A 15434-nucleotide genomic window follows, 5' to 3' on the forward strand; every position below is an offset into this window, starting at 1 on the left:
ACTGTGAATGCCTGCAAGAAAATGAATCCAAGGTAGGAGATGGTGATATATAAGTATTTTTAATAGTAAATTTACTTTGAATGCTGACTTTGAACTTTGACTCTAGAAGCAAATAAGAAAATAGGGGGACCAGCTTTTTAAAGCCAGCTTCAACGAAATCTTTTTTTTTATAAGATTGTAAGTTATTGAACAGAATCTGGATGTTGGATCTCTGTTGACGTAGATTTTTGGACTCTAGTGTAATCAGATTAGATCTTGTATGATGTTAAATTTGCTCTTTTGTGGCAGAGGTACAGTGCAAGGGCATAAAATTAGTGTAAGTTACAAAAATAAATAAAAATGCCAAAAAAAAAAGGAACAACAAGGTTATGCTCATGGACTGTTCATAAATGTGATGGCTGACAGGAAGAGTTGTAACTGTATAATATTTTCACAACATTTAAAAGGTACTTGGACATACATGAATAAGAAAAGTTTAGCAGGGATATGGGCCAAACATGGCAAATGGGACTAACTTGGATGGGAAGCTTGGTTGGCATAGACCAGTTGTGAGGAAGGGCCTACAGGTCTATAATCTTCCCGAAAAAAATGCAGTGAGTGGAGGATATCGCGTAAATCAGATGAGTAAAATCGATGTCAACTTCTTACCGAAATTCTTGACTAACTGCGGGATTGCCCATAACTTTTCACAAGTTGCAGCCTCTTCGGCGGTAACAAAGAGATGCTTCTCAGGTTGCCATGGACCAGTGAGCTGGTTGCTAGGAGGAAGTGACGTCGCCTCGCTTGGAAGGGGAGCGAATCCTGCAGAGACGCTGGTGCGCAAGCGCAGAGATTGCGTGCGCGATGGAGGCACGGTGCTGCGGTGTCGGTGTTGCTGCGGCTCTGAAGACTTTATAGTAAAACATATGTAAAAAAGGGGCTCTCAGTGGCAGCGCAGTATCAGGCCGTGCCGTTCAGAAACGTAAGCTATCTTGCTGTGCCGCCTGTTGTCCTCCGGTTGTGCCTGTTTGCGAGACGCGTAGCGGCAGAACAGTGACTGGTAGTTGGATTGGGCCTAACTGATACGGTTCGTACAACTGATCAAAACCTGCCCAACGATATCCCTTGTCGACACGGTTGATGTACTGTTCATTAATTTACTTACATAAATATCTCCTGTATATTTACTCCCCCTGTATTGTCCATATACAACTCTGTTTAGTCCTCTGAGTATTATGACACTTAGTAAATCTATATAATTTACTCTTATCCATTTCTGGAAGTTATGAGTGTTGGTGCCTCAATTTGTTTCCCATTTGCAGTTCCCTTAGCTTTTTCTGGTTGGGTGGAGCAACACGGGAAGTGATAATTAAACGTCTGTTTAGTTCTGATATAAAAAAAACAGTGGACCTGTTACGTTGCTCCAAATTCCAGCATCTTCATTCTCTTGTTTCCTTTGATGTTTCTCTGTCTACGAATAAATCCAACGTTCATTGCCTTTCTTTTAAATTCTCACCATTAGCCGTGGGTATTATGAAGATCAATACTTTAATTTATTCCTTGTGTAACACTGCCTAATCCCTATTGGGTTATGGGTTTCTTAAGACTGTCAACATTATGTTAAACTTGTTTCTCTTCTCTCCAGCTACATTCATCCTTAGTGTTAAGGAGAAGTTGGGCATGTCTGGACAACTCATTGCTGTCATTTGCATTGACTTGCTGGGAAGAGTGGAGGAGTTTGCTTATCTGTGCGCAATTGTCCAATGATTTTTGTTATGAATTTGCTTGATTGAGCCTTGAATTTTTAACTTGTTGAGCATTCTGCAATTGACTGTGCAACTTACATTCACATTAAATTGCTATGTATATTAGTTTGTAGTAAGTGTTCTGCTTTGGCTTCTTTGGAACACTTAATTGCACTGAAACTATACACACCCTGCAGTAAAAACAAAACAAATTTGAATTTCTACAGTATAAAGACAAAAGACACTGTCAAACAGGAATCAATGCAATAAGAATTCTGCTTATCAAGCAACATTTGTGGAGGCAAAATGTTTTAAGTTGATTCTTTGAATGCTGCTTGAAACTTCATCCTTTATTTGTCATTTTTCACATTGTCTTTTTTGCATTGGTCAACCTTTTTAGACTTCCTGTTGAGAGGTTATAATTAAATCAAGGTGAAAAATGCTGGTTTATAACTGATTCTGTGCTTGAGGGTGCTGAGGTTCCTTATTAGCAAGTAGATATTGACCAACTTTAATGATAATTTTAAGCTCATTAATGTTATTTAAAATTAGTATCTTTTTTAAAATAAGTCCTAGAATTTGAAATTTCCAAAATGAAGTCCAGTGAGAAATCCCTATTTATTATCTACCTGGAATTGAAAGGTTGTTGTCCTTATCATATTTACTACAAAAGCTGCTTCAAAAATATGCTTGAAAATGTACTAGGTAAAAGCTATAAACTTTAATGCCACAAATACTTTATTTCCTTCACATTTTCTTATGGTAACATTCCTAGGAATGTTATCAACAAAGTGAATGTGAGTGAGATGCAATTATCTGCAGATGCTGGAATGTGGAGCAACAATCTGCTGGAGGAGCTTAATTGCTCAAATAGAATCTGAGGAGAGGAAAAGAATTGTTGACATTTTAAGTTGAAACTCTGCTTCAAGATATAGTAGAGAGGTGAAATGGCCAGTATAAGGAAGAAAGAGTGGTGAGAAATGAGTTCAAGGTGATGGGTGGACTGACAAAGGGGTTTTAGATGACACGTAGGTTGTGCAGATAAAGGAGAGGAGAAGAATTGGAGTTGGGTGACTGGTAGATGAATAGATGGAGATGTAAGAGGAAAATGAAAAACTTAAGGAACAAGTTAGAGAAAGAGGATTTTGACGGTTGGAGAGCTACTAGAGGGAGATAAGCAGGAACACTAAGTGCTGCTGGTGTTGGACACTAAAGGAGGTGGGAATGGAACCTGTGGATAAACTAGAGGGACGCAAAAGGCGACAGGAGTTATGATGGAAAGGGACAGAAATGGGAGGACTGGAGGAAGATCAGAAGTGGGAGTGGGGTAGAAACACTGGAGGGGATGGGTACTTAAAATTGGACAACTGAATAGCTGAATGGCCATCGAGTTTTCAGCTGTATGTCTTTTCAGTTCCCCTTCCCTTTCCTGCACTGACCTTGTCCACTACTAGGATGAAGCCTAAAGCAAACTGGAGGTTAATTAACTCGTACTCTTCCTGGATAGTTTACAACCCTATGGCATGAATATTTGGTATTTTTCCCCTATTCTCCCCCACTTATTTTCCCCTCCCTCCTCACCCTCCAGTGCTTACATTTGTCCTCTTTCCCTAATGTACCCTAGTTCCCCGACACACACCTTTGCCCCCTTCTCCCTTCTGGTTCCATCCACCCATCAGAGACACACACACACACACACACACACACACACACACACACACACACACAGTTACACCTACAGGGTTCCCTTTCTCCCCCATCCTCTATCGAGTTCTGGCTCCATATGCTATTTACTTCTCCCAGAATGCTTCCCATTCTCACCACATTTTACTTATCAGAGTTCAGCACTGGTAGCTGCATGTGTTCCTGCTTATCTCACTCCAGCAGTTGTCTCCAATCTTGATAGTCTCCTCTCATCTTGCACTTCTTAAAAACCCTTTTCCTCTTTCCTCTCTCTTTGTTTGTCTTCCTCTATCAGTCTGGTACTGTGTCCCAACTCCACATCTGCTCTCCTCCTCATGCCTGGCACAACTTGCACCCCTTATCAGTTCGCCATTCACTTTGTATTGCTTTCTCACCAGCCCAAGTCTCCTGTTTGTACTGGTGATCTCTCCTCTTCACTCAGTCCTGATGCAGGGTTTAAACCTGAAGTATGGACAATTCCTTTCCTCTTACAATGTTGCAGAACCCATTGTGTTCCTTTGGCAGATTTTGTTGAATGAAATAGTAACTTCTGCTAGAACACCGTTCATGTGATTGGCTAATCAGTAATTGCTGATTCACTTCGGGAAGTCTGATCACCCGGCTGTACTTCTACTCCCTGAGTATAGGCAGAGACTGAAGACTGCAGCATCAGCAGTGAGGACCAAGAAGATATGGACAAGGAAAGCACGGGAGTGCCTACAGGACTGCTTTGAATCGGTGGATTCAGAGCACCGATTGACTGGATTGACTGTATTCAGGGATTTATCTTCGAACCTGGATGAGTATGTTGCAGTTGTTAGCGATTTCATTAGAACCTGTGTAGGTGAATGTGTGCCCACAAAGACTTACTGTACATTCCCAAACCAAAAGCCGTGGAGGAGCCAGGAGGTACGTCGTCTGCTGAAGGCTAGCTCTGTGGCATTCAAGGCTGGCGACCCAGGCCTATACCAGAAAACCAGGTATGATTTGCAGAGGGCTATTTCAAGGGCGAAGAGACAATTTTGAACGGGGTTGGAGGTGACATCGGATGCACGGCAACTCTGGCAGGATCTGCAAGACATTACTTCCTACAAAGCGAAACCTAATAGCATGAATGGCAGCGATGCTTCGCTACCAGATGAACTCATTGCATTCTATGCACGCTTTGAAAGAGAGAACACAACTACAGCAGTGAAGATCCCTGCTGCACCTGATGACCCTGTGATCTCAGGGGCCGATGTTGGGCTGTCTTTAAAGAGAGTGAACCCTCGCAAGGTGGAAGGACCCTATGGAGTACCTGGTAAGTCTCTGAAAACTTGTATCAACCAACTAGCAGGAGTACTCAAGGACGTTTTCAACTTCTCACTGCTACAGGCAGAAGTTCCCCCTTCAAAAAGGCAACAAATATACCAGTGCCTAAGAAGAATAATGTGGGCTGCCTTAATGACTATTGCCCGGTAGCACTCACATCAACAGTGATGAAATGCTTTGAGAGGTTGGTCATGACTAGACTGAACTCCTGCTTCAGGTTGGACCTGGACCCATTGCATTTTGCCTATCGCCACAATAGGTCAACAGCAGATGCAATCTCAATGGCTCTTCACACAGCTTTAGACCACCTGGACAATACAAACACCAATATCAGGATGCTGTTCATTTACTATAGCTCAGCATTTGCTACCATCATTCCCACAATCCTGATTGAGAAGTTGTAGAACCTGTGCCTCTATACCTCCCTCTGCAATTGGATCCTTGACTTCCTAACTGGAAGACCACAATCTTTGAGGATTGGAGATAACATATCCCCCTCGCTGACGATCAACACATAACACTGGCGCACCTCGGGTGTGTGCTTAGCCCACTACTCTTCTCTCTATATACACATTGACTGTGTGGCTAGGCATAGCTCAAATACCATCTATAAATTTGCTGACAATAACAACCATTGTTGGTAGAGTCTCAGGTGGTGACGAGAGAGCGTTCTAGGAGTGAGATATGCCAACTAGTGGAGTGGTGCCACAGCAACAACCTGGCATTCGACATCAGTAAAACGAAAGAGCTGATTATGGACTTCAGGAAGGGTAAGACAAAGGAACACATACCAATCATCATAGAGGGATCAGAAGTGGAGAGCATTAGCAGTTTCAAGTTCCTGGGTGTCAAGATCTCTGAGGATCTAACCTGATCCCAACATGTCGATGTAGTTATAAAGAAGTCAAGACAACGGCTATACTTTTATTAGGAGTGTGAAGAGATTTGGCATATCAATAAATACACTCAAAACCTTCTATAGATGTACTGTGGAGAGCATTCTGATAGGCTACATCACTGCCTGATATGGAGGGCTACTGCACAGGACCGAAAGAAGCTGCAGAAGGTTGTAAATCTAGTCAGCTCCATCTTGGGTACTAGCCTACAAAGTACCCAGGACATCTTTAGGGAGCGGTGTCTCAGGAAGGCGGCGTCCATTATTAAGGACATCCAGCACCCAGGGTATGCCCTTTTCTCCCTGTTACCATCAGGTAGGAGGTACAAAAGCCTGGAGGCACACACTCAGCGATTCAGGAATAGCTTCTTCTCCTCTGCCATCTGATTCCTAAATGCACATTGAATCTTTGGACATTACCTCACTTATTAAAATATACAGTATTTCTGTTTTTGCACATCTTAAAAAATCTATTCAATACACGTATACCTTAATTGATTTACTTAATTTTTAAAAATTTTATTATTATTATTTTTTCTCTGCTAGTTTATGTATTGCATTGAACTGCTGCTGCTTAGTTGACAAATTTCACATCACATGCCTATGATAATAAATCTGATTCTGATAGCACTGGTTAAGAGATTGAATCAAAGTAGTTTGGACATGTTATTCTTCAACGCTATCCTTGACTTTATCACTTTTATTATGTTATAGAGGATGGCTGTAAATTGGATTGGAAGCCTTGTTTCTATTAAATGTGGAGAGACCCTTGGAGTATATCAGGGTAAAATTTCCGCAGTGGATCAAGCTAGTCAGACGATTTCCCTTACTCAGCCATTCCGCAATGGTGTGAAATGTTCAGTACCCGAGTTAACTTTTAGGTAAGTACTCCTGCTTCAGTAAATCTGCATTATGAATTACTTGCACTTGAACTGAATTTTACCTGGTAGTAAAAAAGAGAAAAGAGGTTCATGACATTTACAAAATGACCCATGAAGTTTTAAAAATATAGTCCCTGTAGTGAAGTTGGAAATGTGGCAGTAGTTTTTTTCACACCAGTCTCCCTCCTTTACATTTGTGTACTGAAGAATGACAATTAACAATCTTGAATAACCAGTAACTTGATAATGACTAGATAGTGACACATTGGATTGTTGTCATTTGATAGATGAATCTTGACCAGAGAACTGAAGGTAACTTGCCTTCCTTTCATTATTATGCCAGGCATTTTTTAGTCGAAAACGTGTCCAAAATAAATGCCTGAAATGGATTCTATATTTCTGTTTAACATCCTGTCTGAAAGGTGGGACTTTCAACAACACTTCCAGTTTTTTTTTTTAGCCCAGACTTTTGTGCTTAACTCCCTGGAGTGGAAACTTAATCTGGAATCTGTTGATTCAGAGAGAGAAACAACCAACTGATTCATGACTGAAATTCAGTGGTTTTCAGGACTAGTTTAGTCATAGATCCTGTGCTGCTGAATGGAAGAGTGAAGTACACATGTGCTTCCATTTGACTGTTAATTCAGTTGATGCTGTCACCTCATTTCTTTAAAACAATCTTGTTTGAAGTTTGGATATGACACAGTGTTAGAAAATGCTTTTGGAGGTGGGTCACAGGGACTTCGAGTCTCACTTGGCTGAATAGGTTTTCTTCAGTGTGAGTTCCTCCAAACTGGTTAAGGAGAGTATTTTGATTTCAGTTAAAATTAGTTAGTTTCAGTCCTAGAGCCAGCCCTAACTGAACTGTTGGCACACTTGTGAATATGGCATGAGTATAAATGTTGGAAAATGATCTCCATTTCAAACATTTTTTGTTAACAAATCTCCCCAAAGTTGCAGGCATTCAGCCATCAAACTCCTTGCATATTTTGGTAATTAAACAGTGAATAATTCTAAATTACGTTAATTTAACGAAGATACAGGTTCCTATAAAACTATAAATCTTTTGTGGCCTGAAGAAATGTTAGTTTTATTGCTTTATCAGATTCTTTGTCTGAAAGTCTGTAAGAATAGTCAGGGTCTCATTAAGTTATGGCCATTTGAATGAGTTCCCTAATTTTCTCTGATTATGTTTCCACACAGTGATGTACAAACTACCGTTCCCTTAAAGGTTATTACATTTATGTTGACATGTCATTCAGCATATGAATAGGACTCGTGTTCAGAATTATTCAATTCTGAATACAATGTTGACTTGTATCAGGGCATGTGCAGGTTTTAATGTTCACATTTTTAAAAAAAATATGACATAAATCCATTGCTTTTAGTGGTTACCTTACTGGCTTGGTTTTCTCAGTGCAAATTATAGTGTATGATATGAATTGCCATATCTCCAGGGCTCTCACCTGCAAATTAGAACATTATTATTAGTCTTCAGACAATTTTTTTCCCCTGTGATTGTGATGAGCCATAATTTCTTAAATTGATGGTTGTCATGATATCTTTCAAACATCAGCTGCTGTTGGATTTTGTGGGTGGTTGACATGCACTAAATTAAATTCAGGTGCTTGGTCAAATTTAATGTAGCTAGCAATTTTGTTTCGTAAAATGTGGCAAAAACCCTGTTTTTGGATTCATCATATTGTTACAACTAGTCTGTTTGCTTTTGTATTTTGGCTGAGTTTTATGTTTTTACCATATTTTAATGCCCTATACCCCTATTTCCTTTCCCTTCAGCTATGCTCTTAACTTGTTCTTTTAATGTTAATATGAAGTCCACTTCATTTCTTATTTCTCATGTTGTATGTTGTGCACTTTGTAAAATGATTTCTCCTCTGTCCTAAATAGTACCACACTGCATGAAAACAAGCCATTCCCTCCACTACATCCATCATCCTTCTATGTTCAGGCAGTTCAAGTATCCATCATGACAATTAAATGCTCTCAGCAACTTTGCTTCCAACACTCTTTTCAGCACACTCTGAGTAAAAAAAGATTTTTCAGATCCCCTAACCTCCTATCCTAAATCCTCTGGTTTTATTCCCTTCTAATAAGTGGAAAGATTTCCTGGTGTCTTTCTTTACCCCCCGATTTATGCCTCAATTACTTCCTCTTTAATCTACTCAACTCCAGGAAAAATAGACCTAGCTTCTCCAGTCTCTCCTTATAATTAAAATGCTCCATTCCATACAATGTCTCGGATAATCTCAATGCACCCTCACCAGTGCTATGACATTCTTCCTATGGTGTGGTGACCAGAAATGCATATACTATTCTAGCTGACATTTGACCAATGTTTTGCGAAGTCAGACCATAATCTGTTTACTCTTGTATTCAATGCCTTGTTTAAATCTCCTCACTAATATAGTCAAATAAGTTGTCAATAATCAATAAACATGAAGTTATTGTTTTGTTCAAATCTTTTTTTTCCAGTGCAATTGATATCAAAGATCTGAAAATATTAGAGCTCCCGAATTCACAGTTGGCTACAGCCTTAGCTCAACCTTCGGTGTTCACATCCTCCAATTTATCTCATAATGCTTACTCATCTCAGAATGGAGCTGGCAAAGGAGTAAAGAAACCCAATTCTTCAGGATCTACTCCACAAGCAATTCCAAGGTGTGCAGAACTCAAGGTTCAGGATCTGGTCACGTCACCACAGCAGTATTCAAAAAGCTATGTGGATCGTCACATGGATTCTGCACTTACTCCATCTAAAGCATTTCGTCGAAGGCATAATTCCTGTGAGTAGGTAGGGGTGGGGTTTTTGAGAGTTGTAGTGCATGGAAAGATATCTGATGGTTAATTTAATCCTAGATATTTTGGTCTGGGAAATGCATTTCTTTTAATTTACTTCCCCAGTGAATAGCTGAAGGAGTTGGGGACTAGTGAAAATTTTTATCAACCAATGGCAAAAGTAGAACGATTTAACGGAAATTCTGATTGTAGGCTGATTAATAAGAGCTCAATTGATATCTGCTCAAGAGTAAAATTGACACTGTAAATTTGTTTATTATTGTCATATGTATCAACAAACAGGGAAAAGCATGTCTTGCTTACCGCTCATTCAAATTAATTTCAGCAGTTCATTGAGGTGATGCAATAACAGGATGCAGAATAAAATGGTAAAATTACAGAGTGCAGTGCAAATAGACATTAATGTCTTGAAGTAAGTTGTGAGGTCATGAGTCCATCTTATTCTATTGAAGGATCATAGCAGTGTAGCAGAAGTAGTCTTTGAGACTGATATAAGACCATAAGACATAGGAGCAGAATTAGGCCATCTGGCCCATCGAGTCTGCTCCGCCATTCAATCATGGCTGATCCTTTATTTCTATCTCCTCCTCAACCCCAGATCCTGGCCTTCTCCTCGTAACCTTTGATGCCATGTCCAATCAAGAACCTATCAATCCCTGCCTTAAATACGCCCAACGTATGTCCTTTCAAGTTTTGTTATCTTCTGTCTGAAGGGAGGAAGAGAAAAAGAGAGTCCAATTTGGGGAAAGTTTTTGTCAATGCTTGCTGCATGAACAAGGCAGCGAGAAGTGTTGACTGGATAGAGCAGAGGCAGATTTCCATGATGTACTGAGGTGCAAGAGATGCACTGGTGTTTATTGAAGTCAGTGGCAGAGCAGTTGCCATACTAAGCCATCAGAAGGGATTTCTTTTTTGGTGCATTGATTAAGAGTGGGTGAGGATCAAAGCAGACATGACAAATTTCTTCAGCTCCCTGAGGAAGTAGAGATACCAATGAGTTTTTTTCGTCATGATGTCAACATAAGATATAGGTACAGAATTAGGCCAGTCGTTCTATTGAGTCTGCTCCGCCATTCTATAACCTTTGATTAATCAGGAACCTATCAGCCTCCACCTTAAATCTACCTAATGACTTGGCCTGCACAGCCATCTGTGGCCATCAACCACTTAGATTAACCCTTTCATTCCTGAAACCATTCTTGTGATTCTCCTTTGGACCCTCCCCAATGCTAACACACCTTTTTGATAAGGGGCCCAAAACTGCTCACAGTACTCCCAAGTGCAGTCTGACCAATGCCTCAGCATTACATCCTTTTTCTATTCTAGTCCTCTTGAAATGAATGCTAACAATGTATCTGCCTTCCTACCAGCAACTCAACTTGCGAGTTAACATTTAGGGAATCCTGCACAAAGACTGTCAAGTCAATTTTAGAAAATAGTCCATCCTTTCATTCTTTCTACCAAAATGTATGGCCATACAGTTCCCAATACTATATTCCATCTGCCATTTTTTGCCCATTTTCTTAATCTGTCTAGTTCCTTCTTAAGTCTGCCTGCTTCCTCATCACTACCTGCCCCTCCACATATCTTCATATCATCCACAAACTTGGCCACAAATCCATCAATTCCTTCATCCAAATCATTGACATTGACATATAACATTAAAAGAAGAGTCCTAACACTGACGCTTCGAAACAGCACTTGTCACTGACAGCCAATCAGAAAAGGCCCCTTTTAATCCCACTCTTTGCCTCCAGCCAGTCAGCCAATCTTCTACGCATGCTAATATCTTTCCTGTAATACCTTGAGCTTTTATCTTGTTATGCAACTTGATGTGTAACACCATGTCAAAGGCCTTCTGAAAATTCAAAATAAACAACATCCACTGACTCCCCTTTCTCTATTCTGCCTGATATTTCCCTAAAGAATTCCAACAGATTTGTCAGCCAAGATTTCCCCTGAAGGAAATCATGCTGACTTTTGCCTATTTTGTCATGTGCCTCCCACTACACTGAAACCTCATCCTTAATAATACACTCAACTATTCTAGAAAACATAGAAAAAACCTACAACACAACAGGCCCTTCGGCCTACAATGCTGTGCCGAACATGTACTTACTTCAGAAATTACCTCGGGTTACCCATAGCCCTCTATTTTTCTAAGCTCCACGTGCCTATCCAGGAGTCTCTTAAAAACCCTATTGTATCTGCCTCCACTATCGTCGCCGACAGCCCAGTCCATGCACTCACCACTCTGCGTTTTTTTTTTAAAAAAAAACAACTTACCCCTGACACCACCTCTGTACCTACTTCCAGGCACCTTAAAATTGTGTCCTCTCATGTAAGTCATTTCAGCTCTGCAAAAAAGCCTCTGACTATCCACATGATCAATGCCAGTCAACATCTTATACACCTCTATCAGATCATTTCTCATTCGCTGTTGCTCCAAGGAGAAAAGGTCAGGTTCACTCAACCTATTTTCCTAAGGCATGCTCGCCAATCCAGGCAACATCCTTGTAAATCTCCTCTGAACCCTTTCTATAGTTTCCACATCCTTCCTGCAGTGAGGTGACCAGAACTGAACACAGTACTCCAAGTGGGGTCTGACCAGGGTCCTATATAGCTGCAACATTACCCCTCTGCTCCTAAACTCAATCCCACGGTTGATGAAGGCCAGTACACTGTATGCCTTCTTAACCACACAGTCAACATGCGCAGCAGCTTTGAATGTCCTATGGACTTGGACCCCAAGATCCCTCTGATCTTCCACACTGCCAAGAGTCTTACCATTTATGCTATATTCTGCCATTATATTTGACCTACCAAAATGAAGCACTTCGCACTTATCTGGGTTGAACTTCATCTGCCACTTTTCAGCCCAGTTTTGCATCCTATCGATGTCCCACTGTAACCTCTGACAACCCTCCACACTATCCACAAAACCCCCAACCTTTGTGTCATCAGCAAATTTACTAACCCATCCCTCCACTTCCCCATCCAGGTCATGTATAAAAATCATGAAGAGAAGGGATCCCAGAACAGATCCTTGAGGCACACTATTGTTCACCAGCCTCCATGCAGAATATGACCTGTCTACAACCACTTTTTGCCTTCTGTGTGCAAGCCAGTTCTGGATCCATAAAGCAAGGTCCCCTTGGATCCTATACCTCCTTACTTTCTGAATAAGCCCTGCTGAAATCCATATACCCTGCATCTACTACTCTGCCTTCATCAATGTGTTTAGTCACATCCTCAAAAAATTCAATCAGGCTCGTAAGGCATGACCTGCCTTTGACAAAGCCGTGCTGACTATCCCTAATCATATTATGCCTCTCTGAATGTTCATAAATCCTGCATCTCAGCATTTTCTCCATCAGCTTACTGACCACTGAAGTAAGATTCACTGGTCTATAATTTCCTGGGCTATCTCTACTCCCTTTCTTGAAAAAAGGAACAACATCTGCAACCCTCCATTCCTCAGGAACCTCTGCTGTCCCCATTAATGATGCAAAGATCATCGCCAGAGGCTCAGCAGTCTCCTCCTCCGCCTCCCACAGTAGCCTGGGGCGTATCTCATCCAGTCCTGGTGACTTATCCAACTTGATGCTTTCCAAAAGCTCCAGCACATTCTCTTTCTTAATGTCTGTAAGCTCAAGCTTTTCAGTCCACTGTAAGTCATCCCTACAATTGCCAAGGTCCTTTTCTATAGTGAATACTGAAGTAAAGTGTTCATTAAGTACCTCCGCTACCTCCTCTGGTTCCATACACACTTTTCCACTGTCATACTTGATTGATCCTATTCTCTCAGGTGTTATCCTTTTGCTCTTCACATACTTGTAGAATGCCTTGGGGATTTCCTTAATCCTGCTTGCCAAGGCCTTTTCATGGCCCCTTCTGGTTCTCCTAATTTCATTCTTAAGCTCCTTCCTGCGAGCCTTATAATCTTCTAGGTCTCTATCATTACCTAGTTTTTTTTTTGAACCTTTCCTAAGCTTTTCTTCTTGACTAGATTTTCAACAGCCTTTGTACACCGTGGTTCCTGTACCCTACCATCCTTTCCTTGTTTTATTGGAACGTACCTGTGCAGAACGCCACGCAAATATCCCCTGAACATTTGCCACATTTCTGCCGTACATTTCCCTGAGAACATCTGTTCCCAATTTATGCTTCCAGGTTCCTGCCTGCTAGCATCATATTTCCCCTTACTCGAAATAAACGCTTCCCTAACTTGTTTGTTCCTATCCCTCTCCAATGCTATGGTAAGGGAGATAGAATTGTGATCACTATCTCCAAACTGCTATCCCACTGAGAGACCTGACGCCTGACCAGGTTCATTTCCCAATACCAGATCAAGTACAGCCTCTCCTCTTGTAGGCTAATCTACATACTGTGTCAGAAAACCTTCCTGAACACACATAACAAACTCCACCCAATCTAATCCCCTCGCTCTAGGGAGATGCCAATCTATCAACACACATCAAAGTTGCTGGTGAACGCAGCAGGCCTGACGAAGGGGCTCAGCCTGAAACATCGACTGCACCTCTTCCTAGAGATGCTGCCTGGCCTGCTGCGTTCACCAGCAACTTTGATGTGTGTTGCTTGAATTTCCAGCATCTGCAGAATTCCTGTTGTTTGAGATGCCAATCTATATTGGGAAATGAAAATCCCCCCTCATGACAACCCTGTTGTCATGGTTAAGTTACTTGTGAAGAATAGGAATAGGAAATATGTCTATGAGACCGGTGCTCTGTACTGGGTGTCAGATGTGGGATGTCCGGGAGACACCTAGCCACATCTGCAGCAGGGGCATCAAGCTGTAGCTCCTTCGGGGCCGGGTTAGGGAATTAGAGATGCAGCTTGACGACCTTCGCCTGGCCTGGAGACAATCGTTCCAGAATTGTCTCCCTATCTGCTCCTTGATGTCGCTGTTATTATTGGGTGGTCTATAAAAAAACACCCAGTAGAGTTATTTACCCCTTCTTGTTTTTAACTTCCACCCACAGAGACTCAGTGGACGATCCTCCACGACTTCCTCCTTTTCTGCAGCCGTGACGCTATCTCTGATCAGCAGTGCCACGTCCCCACCTCTTTTGCCTCCCTCCCTGTCCTTTCTGAAACATCTAAAGCCTGGCACTCTAAGTAGTCATTCCTGACCCTGAGCCATCCAAGTGTCTGTAATGGCCACAACATCATAGTTCCAAGTACTGATCCACGCTCTAAGCTCATCCGCTTTGTTCATGATACTTCTTGCATTAAAATAGATACATCTCAAACCATCAGTCTGAGCGCGCCCCTTCTCTATCACCTGCCTATCCCGCCTCTCGCACTGCCTGCAAGCTTTCTGTATTTGTGAGCCAACTGCTCCTTCCTCCGTCTCTTCAGTTTGGTTTCCACCCCATAGCAATTCTAGTTTAAACTATCCCCAATAACCTTAGCAAACCTTCCTGCCAGGATATTGGTGCCCAGATTCAAGTGCAACCTTTCCTTTTTGTGCAGGTCATGCCTGCCTCAAAAGAGGTCCCAATGATCCAGAAATCTGAATCTCTGTCCCCTGCTCCAATCCCTGAGCCAGGCATTTATCCTCCACCTCACTCTATTCCTCTACTCACTGTTGTGTGGCACAGGCAGTAATCCTGAGATTACTACCTTTGAAGTCCTGCTTCTCAGCTTCTTAACTCCCTGTAGGCTGTTTTCAGGACCTCCTCCCTTTTCCCACCCATGTCGTTGGTACCAATATGTACCATGACTTCTGGCTATTCACCTTCCTACTTCAGGATATCCTGGACGTGATCAGAAACATCCCTGGCACCTGGGAGGCAAACTACCACCCGTTTTTCTTTCCTGTGTCCACAGAATCGTCTGTCTGACCCCCTAACTATAGAGTCCCCTATCACTTCTGCCATCCTTTTCCTTTCCCTACCTTTCCGAGCCACAGGACCAGACTTCGTGCCAGAGGCGCGCCCACTGTTGCTTCTCCCAGGTAGGTTCCCCCCCCCCAACAGTACTCAAACAGGAGTACTTATTGTTAAGGGGGACAGCCATTGGGGTACTCTCTAGTATCTGACTCTTGCCCTTCCCTCTCCTGGCTGTTACCCACTTATCTGTCTCCCAAGGCCCCGATGT

At 41.9% G+C, this 15434-nt stretch overlaps 1 protein-coding gene across 3 annotated transcripts in view; it reads left to right on the forward strand.

Annotated features, from left to right (window-relative positions):
• The first annotated feature begins 810 nt into the window (after positions 1-810).
• Positions 811-15434, forward strand: part of edc3 (enhancer of mRNA decapping 3 homolog (S. cerevisiae)) — a 170772-nt gene continuing 156148 nt past the window's right edge. The window contains exons 1-4 of one of the 3 annotated variants that reach the window (XM_063070493.1): positions 819-961; positions 1625-1727; positions 6328-6494; positions 8988-9298. In XM_063070493.1, the coding sequence (XP_062926563.1) occupies positions 6331-6494; positions 8988-9298 (475 nt within the window). In that variant the 5' untranslated portion in view covers positions 819-961; positions 1625-1727; positions 6328-6330. Of the gene's footprint in view, positions 1067-1624; positions 1728-6327; positions 6495-8987; positions 9299-15434 lie in introns of all 3 variants that reach the window. The other 2 variants (XM_063070490.1, XM_063070492.1) reach the window with 2 other exon arrangements.

This window comes from Mobula hypostoma, chromosome 18 (genome assembly GCF_963921235.1).
Source record: "Mobula hypostoma chromosome 18, sMobHyp1.1, whole genome shotgun sequence".
NCBI classification, from domain to species: domain Eukaryota; kingdom Metazoa; phylum Chordata; class Chondrichthyes; order Myliobatiformes; family Myliobatidae; genus Mobula; species Mobula hypostoma.